Below are 17,604 nucleotides of genomic sequence, written 5' to 3' on the forward strand. Positions count from 1 at the left end.
AAGAGCAGGATGAGTAGAGTAGTGATCTCAGGTTTGCTCCCGGTGCTACGAGATAGTGAGATGAGGAGCAGTCAGCGAATGCAGCTTAACACGTGGCAGCGAGGCTGGTGCAGGAGGGAGGGCTTCAGATACCTAAACCATTGGGATACCTTCTGGGGAAGGTGGGACCTGTACATGAAGGACGGATTGCACCTGAATTGGAGGGGCACAAATATCCTGGGTGGGAGATTTGCTCGTGTGATTCGGGAGAGTTTAAACTAATTTGGCAGGGGGGTGGGAATCAGAGCCACGTGTCTGAGAGAGGGTCAGTTGCAGACGCGGCAGTGACGGGATGTATTGAATCTATCAGTAAGGTTTCCCACACGATGAAACACAGGGATCGGTTAAAGTGTGTCTGCTTTCATGCAAGGAGTGTCCAAAATAAGAGTGACAAACTGAGAGCATGGATCAGTACTTGGGGCTACGATGTTGCAGGGTTTAGAACGTTTAAAAAGAACATGGAAGGTGGAAAAAGAGGGGGTGTAGCATTGCTAATCAGAGAGCTACGATGTTGTGGCCATAATGGAGACGTGGGTTTCACAGGGGCAGGAATAGTTGCTTGATGTTGCAGGGTTTAGAACGTTTAAAAAGAACATGGAAGGTGGAAAAAGAGGGGGTGTAGCATTGCTAATCAGAGAGTGCATCACAGCTACAGAGACTAAGGTTGTTGAGGAAGGTTTGTCTACTGAGTCAGTATGGGTGGACGTTAGGAGCAGTAAGGGAACAGCCATTGCATTGGGGGTTTTCTACAGACCACCTAATAGCAGTAGAGAGATTGAAGATCTTATAGGTGGGCAGATTCTGGAAAAATGCAGAAGTAGCAGGGTGGTTGTTATGGGTGATTTCAACTTTCCCAATATCGACTGGAACCTCCTAAGTGATTTCAACTTTCCCAATATCGACTGGAACCTCCTAAGTGCAGATGGTTTGGGTAGAGCCGTTTTTGTCAGGTGTGTTCAGGAGGGGTTCCTTACTCAGTATGGAAACAGACTGACTAGAGGAGAGGCCATTTTGGATTTGGTGCTCAGCAACGAGCCAGGGCAGGTGTCAGATCTCGCAGTGGGAGAGCACTTTGGAGAAAGTGATCACCACTGCCTCACATTTAGCATAGTCTTGGAAAGGGAAAGGAGCAGTTATGGACTCAGATGTACAGCATGGAAATGGACCCTTCGGTCAAACCTGTCCACGCTGACCAGGTATCCCAACCCAATCTCGTCCCTCCAAACCCTTCCTATTCATATACCCAAACACCTCTTAAATATTGCAATTGTACCAGCCTCCACCACTTCGTCTGGCAGCTCATTCCATACACGTACCACCCTTTGTGTGAAAACGTTGCCCTGTAGGTCTCTTTTATATCTTTCCCCTCTCACCTTAAACCTATGGACTCCAGACATTTAACTGGGGAAAAGGAAATTATGATGCTATCAGACAGGAGTTGGGAAGTACAGACTGGGAGTAATTGTTCCACAGAAAGGGCACAGCAGATATGTGGAGACTATTTAAGGAGCAGTCGTTGCAACTGATGCACAAATTTGTTCCTCTAAGATAGGTAAGATTTAGGAACCTTGGATGGCTAGAACAGAGGAACAACTTGTCAAAAAGAACGTGGCAGCTTACATAAGGTGGAGGAAGCAAGGATCTAGCACAGCTTTAGAGTATTACAAGCTTGCTAGAAAGCTCAGAAATGGACTGAGGAGAGCCAGGAGGGGGCAAGAAAAAGGCTTGACAAGAGGATTAGGGAGAACCCAAAGGCATTTCATATGTGAGGAAAAAGAGAATGATCAGGGATAGCAGAGGGAACTTGTGTGTGGAGTCTGTGCAGATAGGGGAAGCCCTAAATGAGTTTTTTGCTTCGGTTTTCACCAAGGAAAGGGAACTTGTTGTAAATGAAAACTTAGGAGGATCTGGGATACAGTCTTCACCAGATCAAGATTGATCAAGTTGATGTGCTAGAAATTTTGGAAAATATTAACATTGATAAGTCCCCAGAGCCAGACCAAATTTATCCTAGGCTGCTCCGGGAAGCGAGAAAGGAGGTTGCTAAGCTGCTGGTGAGGATATTTGCCTCCTTACTCTGCACAGGAGTCGTACTGAAGGAGATGAATATTGTTCCTCTTTTCAAGAAGAGTAATAGGGAAATCCCTGGCAATTACAGACCAGTCTTCGGTCTATGGTCAGCAAAGTTTTGGAAAGACTTCAGAGGGATAGGATTTAATACTATTTGGCAAAGCTTAATGCAATTAAAGACAGTCAGCATGGTTTTGTGAGGGGCCTCAAATGTTATTGAGTTCTTTGAGGAGGTGTCAAGACAGGTCAATGAAGGTCGAGCAGTGGATGTGGTGTATATGGACTTTAGCAAGGCATTTAATAAGGTTACCCATGGTAGGCTCATTCATAAAGTTAGGAAGTATGGGATACAGGGAGATTTGGCTTTCTGGATTCAGAATTGGCTGGCTGACAGAAGGCAGAGAGTGGTTGTAGATGCAAAGTATTCTGCCTGCGGTCAGTGTTGAGTGGGCCTCTGCTATTTGTAGTTTTTATAAATGACTTGGATGACGAGGTTGAGGGGTGGGTTAGTAAATTTGCAGATAACAAAAAGGTTGGAGGTGTCATCAATATAGAGGGCTGCTGCAGCACGACATAGACAGGATGCAGAGCTGGGCTGAGAAATGGCAGATGGAGTTCAACCTGGATAAATGCAAAGTGATGCTTTTGGAATGTCTAAACTTGAATGCTGACTATAGGCTTAAAGACAGTGTGGAGGAACAGGGATCTGGGTGTGCAAGTACATAGATCCCTCAAAGTTGCCACCCAAGTGGATAGGGTTGTTAAGAAAGCATATGATGTTGTACATGGATAGTAGTGAGTTGAAGGGTGCGTAAGTTACTATATTTTACATTAGGATTAAACCTCGGCACATCGTGGGCCAAAGGGCCTGTTGTGCTGTACTTTATGTTCTGAGAGTTGTCCATCACAACAAAAAACTGAATCTAAAATCCAACTGGCTCAGCTTATGAAAATCATAGAAAATGCTAAATAAATTCAAGACTGGCACCATCTAAGGAAGTCATTAAGGTTTCCTCTCTCCATAAATGCTGCTAGATCCAAAATTCTCCAGAATTTTGTTTCAATTTCCAGCATCTATTTTGGGTTTTTTCAGTTATAAAATCAGTCATACAGAGAATTAATTTGGTGTTGGGTAGCATATAGGTCCCATTCCACATTCTAAATAACGAAATTTCTCTTGGCTAAAATTCTAACTGGAACATATTTAGAGCACTACCTTACCAAAGTCTCCTCAAACAGTAGGGTCATTAGGATGTGGACTGGAGAGATAAATATATATGCCCCAATTTGAGTATCTGGGACATATCTGGAGTTACTGTGCAATAGCACACTATTCTACAAATTTTCTACTTTGCCTAAGTTGAAAGATTTTACATCAAATGTGCATGTACAAGCACTAGGTTTGAGAGCGAGCCCAGCAGAAGCAATCTTTAATAAAGCAAAAATAGTTCAAAGTGCTTCAATTAACTATTGCACACTAAACTTAAAGCAAGAGATAGTGGGACAAGTCACCATATGCTAGTCAAAAGGGGGTTTAAGGAGAGCTTTCCAGGAGAAATTCAAGCCAAAGAACAATGCGACTTGGGGATGTACGAGAGAACAGAATTACAGGAAATCGAATCTTTTTTTTAAAGTGCTGCCAACATAGTTTATCTCTGGATCAAATATGGCAGAGAGATGAACTAACTACATATCCCATGTCTATTTCTACTTCCATGCTATTGTGCAATTTTAATTTGAGATTAATGTTACTATATAGGCCATAATTTCTTGCCCATTCTTTACTGTCCTCAAGCTAATGGTTTGCTAGGTATTCAGAGGAAATCAGTCATGTGACTGGATATGGTGTCACATTTAGACAACCAAATAAGGATGGCAGAGTTTAACAGAATTAGTAAACCAAATAGGCTAGTTTTGAAGAATTGGTGATAGTAGTGGTGACCTGAGACACACTTTCATTTCCAGATTTAACAATTTACATTAAAGCAGCTGCTTTAATGGGATTTGACCATAGTCCCACAGTATTAACCAAAGATCTCTAGATGACTAGTCCAGTGACACTGCCTACATAATCAATAACTCACTCTGCCCCCACCACATTTGAACTATTGCTAAAACGTTTTGACCAAATTGTCTGGTCAGTACCAAAGTGATGACATCTAAATTTGGTGATGACACATCGATACCTCAAGCCTGCAAAGGGATATAGAAAAATTGCAGGAAAACAATTGTCAAGAGTATAATGTGTGAAAAATGTGAACTTGTCCACTTTAAAATGGAGATTGCAGAACTCAGGATTGGAAAAAGGGATTAGGGTGTGCTCTTATACAAACTAAAAATTTGGTACACAGCTGCAGCAGAAGGTGGTAAGTGGAATGTCATTTATTGTATGAATGGAATACAAAGGTCATGACACTTAGAGACCACAATTAGAGTACTGTGTATGGTTTGTCTCAAGGCTATATATGTAGTAAAAAGAAATGTAGTGAGTGTTCACTTAAGATAAATCCTTCCTGGGAATCAGTTAAAGGTGAAGCTGGCCATATATCTAATGCAAGATCAAGAATATATTCAGTTTGATTCTGAGTACTTAACAGGATGGATGACAAAATAACATTTCTTCTTGTGGGAGGAACTAGAAGAATTTAACAGTTTTAAAATTCAGGAATTACCCATTTGAGACAGGAGAAACGTTTGAGGATGTGTCACTCATTTACTGTTGTTCACCCATCAAGCCTGTTGTTGCTTGTTGATCTATATTGATCTATCCTGAAGGGCTCATGCCCGAAACATCGATTCTCCTGGTCCTTGGATGCTACCTGACCTGCTGTGCTTTTCCAGCAACACATTTTCAACTCTGATCTCCAGCCCTCACTTTCTCCTAGAAGATCTATATTGACACCTGGTTAAGCAATATCTTAACTGTAAAATTCTGTTTTCAATCATGAAGAAATCTGTTTTTTATATTATTTCAAGCTAGTGGCATATAGGTATTAGCTTTTGCTCCTAATAGGATAGTCATCCAATTGCATTTCAAAGATTATTGGACCAATATTATGTTTCAGATCAGAGTCAAGATTAGATTGGTGCTGGAAAAGCACAGCAGGTCAGGCAACATCAGAGGAGCCCTTCCTGATGAAGGGCTTTTGCCCGAAACGTCACTTTTTCTGCTCCTCTGATGCTGCCTGACCTGCTGTGCTTTTCCAGCACCACTAATCTCCATCTGCAGTCCTCACTTTCGCCCTGTTTCAGATCAGAGTCTATTTTAAACTCCTGAGGGAAAGCTAAGCATTTAATGTCCAAATCATTTGTACAAGTAGATGGTATTAATGAAGCCAATAATAGTCCATAATAAATCAGTTTGCATCAAATTCTTGATTCCTCAGACACCAGGGACTAGTGTGTACATGAGTTCAGTTTAAGTATCAAACCGTCAGAAAAAGGTTTAAAGGTAGAATAGGCCCAGTTTACAACGAATAGTTGGAAAAGTGAAATAAGCCAGGAACACTTGCTTTTAAAATTTACATAACCCCAATTAAATACATTAGATGACTTCAAATGGGATAGGAAAGGAAGAAAAACTACCAAGTTTTCTAAGGCCTACTTATCAGAAAACAGGAGTTTAAAAAATAAGCTCACTTATAGTCAGCCAAGAAGTTACTTGCATTTTGGTAACAGGACAATAAGCAGACTCCACATTTAGTTTGGTTTTGTTAACTTTTTTTTTGAAAGTCTTGTGGATATTAACTAGAGACAAGTTGTACAAACCCAAGCATGAAACTTACAAATGCAAATTATCCTTGGGTTAGATTTCTACTCCAAGTTCCTTATGACAAGCATAACAGCCTTTACACAAAAGCATCAAGCACAGACCAAGTCCTAGACCACCCAACAAAAAAAAAAGTTAAGCATTTTCCTCAGCTTATTCAGAACGCAACTCAAGACATGGACTAGCATGTTCTGAAAAACACTGCTTGAATTACAGACCACCTGGAGGGTAAGTATAGAAAGCTTTTTGGACTATGCTAAGCACCAAATGATTGCAGGGACATCATGCCGTGATGAAGTATGATAATGTAGAGTTAACCAGGAAAACCGTTTCCCAACCCATTAGGTCTGGCATACAGTAATATGGAAAATAAATTTATTCAGGTTTAGATTGTCCCATTTGAATGGCAGAGGCTGTAGGTTTGGAAAGGTCAACAGGCTCGTTGAACATGTTTTTTTAACATAGCAAATCAAATCCTCAAGAAACTATTCCGTGGCAGGAGGATCTATAAACAGAACTTTGATTCAAGTTAATTAGCAAAAATAGATAGAGAGCTGGGAATTTAATAAAGTGAGCTATGCTCTAGAATGTACTGACTGAAAGGGTGGAAAATTAATTGCAAATTTAAAATAGGGAATTGTATAAATCCTCAAACTAAAGAATCAAGCAAGACTGCTAGAAAAACAAGGGATAATGGGACTAACTGGATAGTTCTTCCACAATGGAAGAAGTGGCTCCCATTCATGCAAGACTTTCTCACCTGTTGATAGGTGTGTGCAAACAAAATGACATTTAAACTCTGGCTCGCAATTCACATCTTATCCAAGTTGCCAAAGGCATTCCTGATCCATTATAGACACTTCTGTTTAACAACCAGACAAAAGTGGCTAGTTAAAAATAGTAATACAAGAATGCAGATTTAATTGTAGCATTTTCAAGGGCAATGTAAGGAAACAGTAAAATGGAGAATCAAATTTTGCCTGTACATTTGAACTATTTATAATGGAGAAATTATAGTCATTTGCAGGCATTCAATTGTCATGCTTTTGTTTTTAAAGATCAAATCTCAATTTCTATCAAACTAAATCACAGAATGAAGGCAAGTCATCTGTAGTTTATACACAATGGCAGAGAATTTACAGTAAAAAATTTAAATTTGGCCACAGATAGGCTGGTCACTTTGATCCAGTTAACCGAAGCTGGCTCCACAGTTTGGGCATCTCCGTTGTCGCAGTGCCAAACAAAATAGGATCCCAATTGGAAAGAATAATATTGCACACAGCACACCCAAGCAAGTGAAGTCATCTTCCAGAACACCAACCCTGTTTAAAAGAAAACAATTAAATTAAAAATTGTCAACTCACTCCACATTCCCCATTTTTATTGCAGCCAAAATTATGCACATGCAGTTTCAGAGCAATACTGGTGATAATAGAACTAAATTCCAAGTACCAATTGGACACAGGTTGGCTTGTATTTCCTAAATTGAGATTAAAACAATTTAATGCCTTAGAGTGAACTATTTCCATCGGAAAGAAATCCAGAACAAATATGATCTTTAAAATTTGAACTGGACTATTTTATCTAATGCTATTAAAGGGAGGTGATGACCTAGTGGTTTTATCACTAAACTGTTAATCCAAAGACTCTGGTCTGAATCCTGCCATGTCAGATAATGGAATTTGAGTTCAATAAAAATCTGGAATCGAGAGTTCAATAATAACCACAAATCTGTCGTCGATCGTCTGATTCACTAATGTCCCTTGAGGAAGGAAACTGCCATCCTTACCTGGTCTGGCCTATATGCGACTCCAGACCCACAGCAATGTGACAGACTCTTAACTGCCCTCTGGGCAATAAATGCTGGCCTAGCCAATGATGCCGCCCTCCCATGAATGAATAAAAGAATGATAACAGGAAGCATTTACATATAGGGTAAGAAATCTGGAGATATTCACACAAGAAAATGAGAGGCTGGAGGCACAACTGAAAATGCCATAACAGATTTTTATTGCGAAAGGACATTGAGACATATGAAATCAAGATAACTAAATGCAGGAGACATCAATCAGATCCAACTGAAGAATTTCACAGCAGCTTTGGGTGCCTCACCCAAGTGAGGATCCTGTGCAAACGGAATAGATGTGTATGACTTCAGAAGGGATTGTAGCCAAACTGAATCATGTTCCTATCCTTTAACCACACAGTGTGGACCTGGCATGTGTCCCCAAATCCTGGAACTGGACTTGAAATCAACCTTCTGGCTCAGAAGAATGCACTTTCCAACTGAGCCAAGCAAATACCACAAGACTAATCATTGTACAAGACCAGATCTGTACTGCTCCAATTGTACAGAACTCATTTATGAGCCAGAAGAATTTGTACTTCATTTTCCTTAGTTGGCTGTTCACTAGAGTTTCAGGACAGCAGAAAATTGAAATTATTCAATTTCAAAATCAGGTTGGTAGATACTGTAAGTAGTTTAGTCTTAAAACTGATTCTATCCCATCCCTTTCGGCTCTCAGAAAAAGAAGAGAAGGCTGCAACCAAAGCAACCATCTCTGCAGTTTTGTGATGTACACAAAATTCCAAATCATTAAATTATAGGAGCAAGGGCAAAAAATGGTGATATGGTCAGTGTATGCTGCCATTGCAACCAGGAAAACTAGCACTAGCTTCTGGAGTCCACTTATGTGCAGTTAAAAATTAGGAAAAGCAAAGCCGCCGTCTAACTTTCTGCTCCTCCTTGGGAGCTGTCTGTATCCCATGTTATCTAACTGTACTAGTTAGTGCACCATGCAGAATCTTGTCAAACACTTCACTAAAGTCCACAAACAATATCTACTGCTCTGGTCGCAATAATTTTGGTTACTTCCTCAGAAAACTCAAGTTTGAGACATGATTTCCCCTCACGCAAAACCATGCTGACTATCCAGAAACATTCCTCGCCTCTCCAAATGCATGTAAATCCTATGTTTCAGAATCACCAACAAATTACTCACCAATGTCAAGCTCATAGATCTATAGTTCCCAAGCTTCTCCTTACAGCCTCTAAAGACATAAGGTTAGCCATCCTCCAATCCTCCAGCACCTCACCTGTAGTTGTAGGTGATATAACTATTTCTATTAGGGGTACCACAATTTCTTCCCCAACTTCCCACAGCGTCCTGGGATAGGCTTGATCAGGTCCAACATTTATCCTCCTCTTTGTATTCTAAGGCTCCCCAAACATTTCCTCTTCTGTAATGCAAACGGTTTACAAAACATCAATTTTCCCAAGTTCTCTAGCCTCTATTTCTTTCTCCACAGTAAATACTGAAAAATATTTAGTATCTCTTCCACTCCGGAGGTTCAACACTGATGATCCTCACGGATCCAAGAAGCCGTATTCTTTCTCTAGTTGCTCTTAATGTATTTGGAAAATCTAGGTTGGCTGGAAGGCCGACTTTCAATTCGGAGTGATGCCAACAGCATAGATGCAATTTCCACATGGGTTGAGGTCTCCGCAAAAAGACTATTTCTCAACCTCTTCTCACTTTAGAGATGGTGAATCTCAGATTAAACTATCACCAGTCATCTCCAATGAGAAGACATCCCAAGTCTAGTCATAATATGACAACTTCACCTTTATCTTGACCAGAAACTGAACTGGATCACTACATGAACATTGCCAGTAGCTGGAAATTATATAAATAACTTCTCCTGACTCAAGTACTTCCACTACATACAAGCCACAAATTCATGTGATGGAATACTCCCAACTTGCCTAATTCAGTGCAGCTTTGAGAATGAGTATTAACAACAGGGAGGACAAAACAGTCTGTTTGAACAGCCCATCCACCAGATTCAATATTCACTCCTACAGTGCAGCAACTGATCAAGGTTTCTTTGATAGAGGTATTGGGTTTAGAAGGTACTAAGGACAAGGACATCATGTATAGGAACACCACTTACAGATTCCTTACATATATTTCCAAGTCAGGATGGCAGATGTAATTTCTTGACTGTCACCTGGTCAAAATCCTGAAACTCCCTCCCCGAGATATTGGCTGTCCATAATATAGACTGCACTTGCAGAAAATGGCTTACCACTTTCTCAAGGGCAACAACAGAGTCAAGTCAGTCCTGGTTTGGCTTGTGACATCCCACCCTCCCAACCAAAAGCAGAAATTGCACTTTTACACTTGACCAAAAATGCAGTTTTTTAAAAAACATTATATGCCCTATGAACTTTTTTTTAAAAACATTTATATGCAGATCAACAAGTTTCCAATTAATAAGTTTCAAAAGTACAATTTTAAAAGTTTATTTAACTTTTAGTTCCCATTTGTTATATCTCAACCTTTGTTTACTTGAAATTTGAGTGAAATAATCTGTGCACTTCGCTTACTAAGATTGTTCACAAAGAACAAACCAATGTGATTGGTTGCTGAGTCTGAGTCTATTTGGTAGTTATCACTGCAATTGGATGACCGGGGATCCCTAACAACATTTGGAAAGGGAAAAATCTATTGCAATGATAGCGAGATCTCTACAGTTAACATGTCACTTTACCATTGGCTTGGACTATGTAGTCAATATACAAAATGAAAACAGGATCTCACATTAAACATAAAACTTTGATTGCTTGAATGCATTAAGTTCAGTTGTAACCCAGCATCAGCTACAGGCAGAATTTAAGCAACATTTTCTTCACTTTAGAGCAAAAAAGGTTAGAGTGAATAAAAATTGAATTACAAAATTATAAAGTTTAGCCAGATCAAGGGTCAGAGTACTTGACTGCAAAAATCAAACCTGGTGGTTTAGGAAGTTTCCTATCCTGGATGGGAGTCAAATGAAAAGGATTGGTTCAGTGGCAGATTAAAAATAATCCCTTTAGCCAAAGCATTAGAGAGAAGAGATAATTCATATTGGAACACTGGCATGGGCGACACAGCAAGAAAGAGAGCACAACAAAATTTGAAATTATTTCTAATATGAGGAAAGGGTAAATTATTTTAGATTTGTTTAAATCAAGAATAGTAGACAACTTCCCATTTTCCTCAGCCATAAAACTCAAAGCAAACAAACATTCAAATGCAGCTACAAAATGCTACACAAAGTGCTGATTAAACTTGACATGTTGATTTTAAGAGGTCCAGTAAAAGTAGCACTTGGAATATCATTCACAACCAGAGTGAATCATTGTAAAATGCCAGCAAACTAATTCCCTCCGTGACTTTAGGTTTCAATTTGAAGCACCATTTCCAAGAAGTCAGGTGACCAACAGGAAATTTTCTCTGTCTCCGTTTGAGATAGAGATAAAACAGTCATAGCACACGCTACGGCAGAGGGGGCACAAGGGACAGGGAAAGCAGGGGAGGGTAACTGCACAAGTGCAATCTTTGGAAGAAACAGAAGGAAAGCAGGAACCAGTAAGAACTAATGTTGAGACAAGAGAAAAGAGTGTAGAAGTGGTGGAGCACAGGAAGGACGCAGTGCAAGAGAGAGTGGAATCTGTCACATCCTTTTTGTCAGACGAGAGCGCAATTGAGACACCAAAAGAGATGGTGTTTGAGAGCAGCTGCACCGTGCAACAGCCAAAACAAAAAAGTGTGATGGAACAGAGTTTGGGAGGGTGTAGAGAGAAGCAGTGGCAGGGAACAAGTCAAAACAGGGAAGGAGTGGGGACCAGTTAAGGAGAGCAGGAGACAAGTGGGCAACAGAGGTCAAGGGACTATAGATAGCACCTGGGTGACAGAGGGTGTAAGAGAAAGAAAAATGCAAGAGAACAGGAGCCATGAGGAACGCAGATGCAGAAGCCCAGGAGAAGAGGAGGAATGCAAAACAGGAGTGAGAAACAAGGAAGGGAATTAGGGAACAAAGGGCAAGAAAGGATCCAAAGTAAAGGAAATGGAATGAGCAAACAAATAAAAAAGGGAAGACCATAGGGTCTGGGGAAAATAAAAGTCTCTGAACTGGAATCAGATTGTGCAGAAATTGAAAATAGACATTGTATAAACCTCTCCTAACAATTCATGATGACAGGAAAGCAGATCAATACAGGATAGAGGGAGAAAAACTAAACTGACATTTTCCAACATTCCTTTCCATCAGACCCTTTTCCTCAGGATACTAAGGTTCAGAAATAGACCCCGAATTCTGAAGGATATGCAGTCGTAGTTGGAACTTGACTACTCACTTTACAGAAGTGAGATTCCACGTGTGTAAAATATATTCTCAAAATTTACATGGAAGTCGACCATTACAGAAGCTTTAGAACGCCAGCTGTGTTTCAGTTCCCTACATGCCAAGTTTCACCAGATTGGATTCCAACAGGAAAATAATTTTAATTGCCAAAACTTGTTTTCCCACTTGAGAACAGTCACAACACACTAACCATGGCTCAGTGGATAACATGTGCCTTGGAATCAGAAGGTTGTAGGTTCACGTTGCACTCCATGAGATCTAGATAGAAGATCCAGTTTCAGACTTCAGTGTTATACTAATGGAGTGGTATGTTGCCAGAGGTAGAGACTTTGGGTGAGATTTTAAAAATCAAGGACACATTAGCTGTAAAAGATCCTGTGTAAAACAGCTGATATTTATCACTCAAAATCAATAAGTCACCAGACCCATAGGGCTGCTCACTGGTGGTGTGTAAAACTGAAATTAACCACACATCAAGCAAGGGGAAGGCCTTTATGGTCACCTCAGCCAATGTGAGAATTGAACTGCTGGCACTCACCACAGGAAACCCACTATTCAGCCAACTGACCTTCCAATCAATACTTCATTATCAATCATTATCTCACTACTGTTTGCAGGAGTTTGTGGTCTATAAATTGGCTACCATGTTTCTTACATTACAACTCCCTGCAGCTCAAAAGTTTTATTGGCTGTAAAGAATGTTGGATGCCATGCATTGGGAATGGCATGGAGTAAATGCAAGTGTTTATTCCATTGTACAGCAAGTGGACATATCAGGGAGCAAAGCATTACTAGATTTGGTAATTTAAAACTTGTTATTTGGTTAGCAGCTGAGGTCAGGAATCAAACCAGGAGCCTTCTGGCAGGCCTGTTTGTCTTCACACTTTTGTGGATTTAACCAAGATGCACAGCAACCAATTCACATTATCCCCAAACTGATCACAACTGAGGACCTACTCTGGGCCTTTCCTCATCTATGCAGCTCACCAGGTAAAAACTTGTTGAGGGTACCAGAGGAGTCTGGCCACTAATAGTTATGAATACAGAAACAATTGAAACTGGGACACCAGAGTTTTAGCAGTTGGAGGATTCCACCCAACTGCACCATGATCAATTAGGTAGAAAACAAAATTACAGGGCAACCTATCTTCAAAAGAACTGTGGATTAGAAGATGGTCATGATAATTGCATTTATGAAGAGTGAAGCCAAGAACAAGTTAACAAAAAAGCCAAATTGACAAAGCTGGAATCTGTACATGATGCCAGCTCAACAGGACCATCACTTAACTGCATTTCTATCCAAAAAAGAATGGGAAACTTCATTCTACCCAATGGAAATGTTTTATTTGTAAATAAAGTCCAAATGACTTGGACCAAGGGTTTTATTATAAGCAGTCAGTGGCCTCAAAAATGAATATTGTGTGTTAAATTAATAATATCATAGTTTTGATACAGTTGGGAAGAAATAATCAAAGCCTGCTCTGCTGCAGAGAGACTTTGCACTTCTATTAGCTTAATATGGTTTGAGGGAAGAGGACCTAAACTAAATTTCCCAGAATAATTGGAGTTTTCAGAGTCTATATAAATCAAGTTTCATGAAGAAATATTGCTATATCAAGCTGGCTTAGCACAACAGAACTTGAAGAGTCATTTTAGAAAAGAGCAACAAAACATATCAAACTGCCGGTCATTAAATTTAAATCTCAAACCAGGATTGCAAGCAAGTGTTCAAGTTGCCTTTCTTAAAAGAATGGAGGAAATAGTCCAAGCCAAAGGCTCCTACACCAGTCTGGAAAACACACCAACAAAACCACCCACTACTTCAGTTTTACATACAAGTGGAAACAAATTCAATGCAGGGTTTCTTTTAAAGACTAGCCAACGGTTCATTCCACTGAGTTTTTCTTCATAATGGGGTCAAATGGCATCATTGTACTGTGAAATTGTATGACGTACAATTAACAAAATAATATTTTGTTTGGTATAAAGTGAACAAGCTACATATCAATAGTAAAATTTCAAACTGAAGTTAGAGGACCAACCTAGAGGCAAGAAAAAAATTCTAATCCATTTTTACTGAAACACTAGTGGAGATGAGTTACAGGCCACTATTTTGTGCATCCGCTGAATAATCTCTAGATTTAAAAAAAAAACACAATATTAAGCATAAATTCTGATATTCCTCAGTGCATTGTGGATGTAATATTTAAATGTATCACTGGACTAGCCAGTGGCTGCTAGGTTTTTTACCTGACAACAGGTCACATAGAACAACTTCATGTGGCTGTACAGGCTGTTCTGCTATAACACGGTTTGTTAACACTTGACGAATTGGGGACACTTTCAAAAGCACAGTTTTAAAGCATGTATTGGTTTTAATGAGATTTCAGCCCCATTAGTTTAAAATGGTGCTGCTATATGATTTTCTTATAACATGTGATTGCACGAGAACAGAACTACCATTACAGTAGAACTGACTGTACAGCAGTTTAGTAAATTTGTGGTTGAGGACAATGAACAGTAAAGTTTTGATCCATATAACCCATAAGGGCCACTTGTGGTATAATCCTGACCCAGGATGCAGATTCAAATCCCACCTATTCCAGACATCTCTGAACAGCTTGCTTTCAAAACATGCAAACAATGTTACCCAAATATGAACAGTAAGAACAACTGTTGATAGAATACAGGACAATACATCACCAGTTAAGATCTGAAATTCACACAGGCCTCCACAAATCCCTGAAAGTTTGAGGTCAGGAGGTGATTCTGTAATGGACATGGCCACAGGTTTGTGGCACATCTGAATACTGCCAACATACAGCCTGGGGGTACAGTGGGGTGACATTTGAGGGGGTGGGGAATAGAGTTGAGTGGTGTTCAGCTCCACCACAACACCCAGCTTCCCCTCGCCCCTATTCCTGAGATAAATTCAAGGGGAATTGTGATATTCAAGGGTCCAGAATATGATCCCAGACTTGACATCCAGATAAGTGGGCCCATCTCCGTGGTAGATATGAAAAATGTTCAGGAACCATTGGACATAACCTGCTTTCATTGGGGATGCCCTGAGTCAATATGAAGTCCAAGGACAATGAAACACCTTAATTCACTTGTTTGAAGATGCCTGTAGTGCAGTGGTAGTGTCCCTACCTCAGATCCAGGTTCAAGCTCCATTTGCTTCAGAAGTGGTTGGTAACATTTTTGAACAGGTGGAGTAGAAAATAAAATTGCAGTCCAGAGCCTTTGCACAATGTACTGGGCAGTTTAGCCCAGGTTGGAGGATCTTCCATGACAAGGATGGGTAGGAAGCTGTTAATTTAAACTGTAGCAGGGGATTGGAGTGTGCAAGGTCGCAATTTTGCTACTTTGGAGTTTGCACAATTCTCCGTATCTGAGGGTTTCTGCCAGGTGCTCCAATTTCCTCCCATGGTCCAAAAAAGTGGTTAGGTGGACTGGCTAACTTAATTGCCTGTACTGTCTACAGGCACGTAATTTAGGTGGTTTAGCCAAGAGAAATGCAGGGTTACAAGGTTCAGGTGGAGAGCTGGGTCTAGGCAGCATGGTGTTTGGAGGGTCAGTGCACACTCAATGGGTCAAATAGCCTCTTTCCACACTGTAAGGAAACTATTCAATGATATTTGTTAACTCAAATGAAGCATACATGTTGTCATAAAACATTCCTAACCTTACCATGGCACTTCAAAATTGACAGCTTTCTGGAGGACACATTCTTCAAAATTGTAAGTTCATTCAGAAGCATAGCATTTTTTTAATAAAGTGCATCATTGTTACCTGCAAGCTGGACAGCCACCCACCACTACAACTGAAGCTGCAGCTGGCTGCTGAATAATGGTATAAGTGTTTGAGTAGTTTGATCCTGGGCACACAGGGGGCTGGATACCTGCAGGGGCTGGAGGTACATAACCTGCAAAACAAAAAAAAAAGTCAAAATCTGATTAAATTCCATAAAGTAATTACATCCCCTCTTCTCCCCACCCAAAAAACCCTTATCTTCATTTAAATAATCCCATATCAAAGCAATATCAATGTCAATAACAATATCAAAATAACTGACATTTAAGTTATAAAACAGACCTTAAAGAAAATGAATCCATACAGCAAGTTTAAGAACAGACCAGTTTCATCAATTAACTTAACAGTCAACCTTGTGACGCCCCCAGAATATTTAAAGTAATGTTGGCGCGTTTAAAACTCAAAATTAATTTCTGATTATTTGCGATTTTAAAGAATCAACTGATCACGACAAAACTAACAGTCTTGCCTACCCAGCCTCTCCAAACAATTACTGTTAAACTCTCAGCACTGAGGGGAAACGTGAAGAATATTTCTGGTCAGGTGATTTCGAAGTTTCAATACAATTACATACACCCTGCCATTACTTTGCTGCGGCTCCAGTGGAGGATTAGATTGGCTATGCCTGTGTACACGATATAAATAAGAAATGGGTGGGCGCACCTGAAGCCGGGTAAGAGTATGGAGGGGGCTGGTATCCAGGCGGTGGGATGGTCCCGTAGGTCTGGCCGTAGTCGTAGCCCCTCTCCGGCACCGCAGCGTACGCGGGTGGCCTCTCCTGCAAGAGGGGCTTGTTATCCATGGGTGGAGAAGGAAAGCAAGAGCCGAGAGAAAGCGACAGTGGCGGCGGAACTCCAGTGGCAGCAGGCGTCGCTCAGCCCTGGAGCGAGGTTGTGGGCCAGGACAGAACGGGAACCCTCTCTGTACGGGAGGGTCTCCCAAGAGCTGGGGAGTGGGCAACAGCGAACCTCTACCACGGCCCGGGGAATCACCGCCCTGTCTCCCGGGGATTGTTACACCAGGTTCGGCATGCGCACTCCGGGGATTCCCCCCACCCCCAACTCGATACAAAATCACAAGATACCTGTCACGTGACGGCAGGCAATGTGACTTCCGCAACAGTCCTTAAAGGGACCCTGCTCTCTATTTTAGATTTTATTGAGTTAAACATTAAAACAGATCCTTTGGTCTAACCAGTCAGTGCCGACCATAACCCCAAACTAAACTTGTCCCCATTGCCTGTGGTTGGCCCATATCCCTCCAAACCATCCTTCTTCATGTACTTATCCAAATGTCTTTTAAATGTTGTAACTGTGCCTGCTTCCACCACTTCCTCTGGCAATTCATTCCACACACAAACACCCTAATTTAAAAAAGATATCCCTCATGTCCTTTTAAATCTCTTTCTCCACTCCCCTTAAAATAGCTCCCCAGTTTTGAATTTACCCACCTGAGGGAAAAGACCTTTGTCATTCACTTTATCTATGCTCCTCATGATTTTATAAACTTCAATAGGGTCACCCTCAACCACCTCCACTCCAGTGAAAAAAGTCCCAGCCTATTTTAATATCTCAAACTGAGCATTCCCAGCCACATTCTGTTTTAGATAAACAGCTCCCTTCCATCTCCCATCATTTCTTTGAGGGAGCCTACTGTGTCCAAGTTTGCAATATTTGGACCACATTAAATGTTAGACAACTATCATCTTCAAGAAAAAGGAA

The 17,604-nt window shown here is 40.6% G+C and overlaps 1 protein-coding gene across 1 annotated transcript; it reads right to left on the bottom strand.

Annotated features, from left to right (window-relative positions):
• Window positions 1–6,782: 6,782 nt before the first annotated feature.
• On the bottom strand, window positions 6,783–16,961 carry bri3 (brain protein I3). The gene is made up of 3 exons (XM_043711358.1): window positions 16,547–16,961; window positions 15,863–15,995; window positions 6,783–7,200 (listed from the first exon to the last, which is right to left on the bottom strand). The coding sequence occupies exons 1-3, from the start codon at window positions 16,683–16,685 to the stop codon at window positions 7,068–7,070; spliced, it is 405 nt and encodes a 134-aa protein (XP_043567293.1). The 5' UTR covers window positions 16,686–16,961; the 3' UTR covers window positions 6,783–7,067.
• Between the last annotated feature and the right edge of the window lie 643 nt (window positions 16,962–17,604).

Source organism: Chiloscyllium plagiosum, chromosome 21, assembly GCF_004010195.1.
Source record: "Chiloscyllium plagiosum isolate BGI_BamShark_2017 chromosome 21, ASM401019v2, whole genome shotgun sequence".
NCBI classification, from domain to species: domain Eukaryota; kingdom Metazoa; phylum Chordata; class Chondrichthyes; order Orectolobiformes; family Hemiscylliidae; genus Chiloscyllium; species Chiloscyllium plagiosum.

What these genes read in the sequence shown, in the direction of transcription:
- bri3 (XM_043711358.1), bottom strand. Translation starts at nt 16,685, where the DNA reads ATGGATAACAAGCCCCTCTTGCAGGAGAGGCCACCCGCGTACGCTGCG. An exon ending in ATACTCTTACCCGGCTTCAG is followed by an intron (nt 15,996 to 16,546) that starts GTGCGCCCACCC and finishes TTTGTTTTGCAG; the next exon opens with GTTATGTACCTCCAGCCCCT. An exon ending in GGTGGCTGTCCAGCTTGCAG is followed by an intron (nt 7,201 to 15,862) that starts GTAACAATGATG and finishes TCTTTTAAACAG; the next exon opens with GGTTGGTGTTCTGGAAGATG.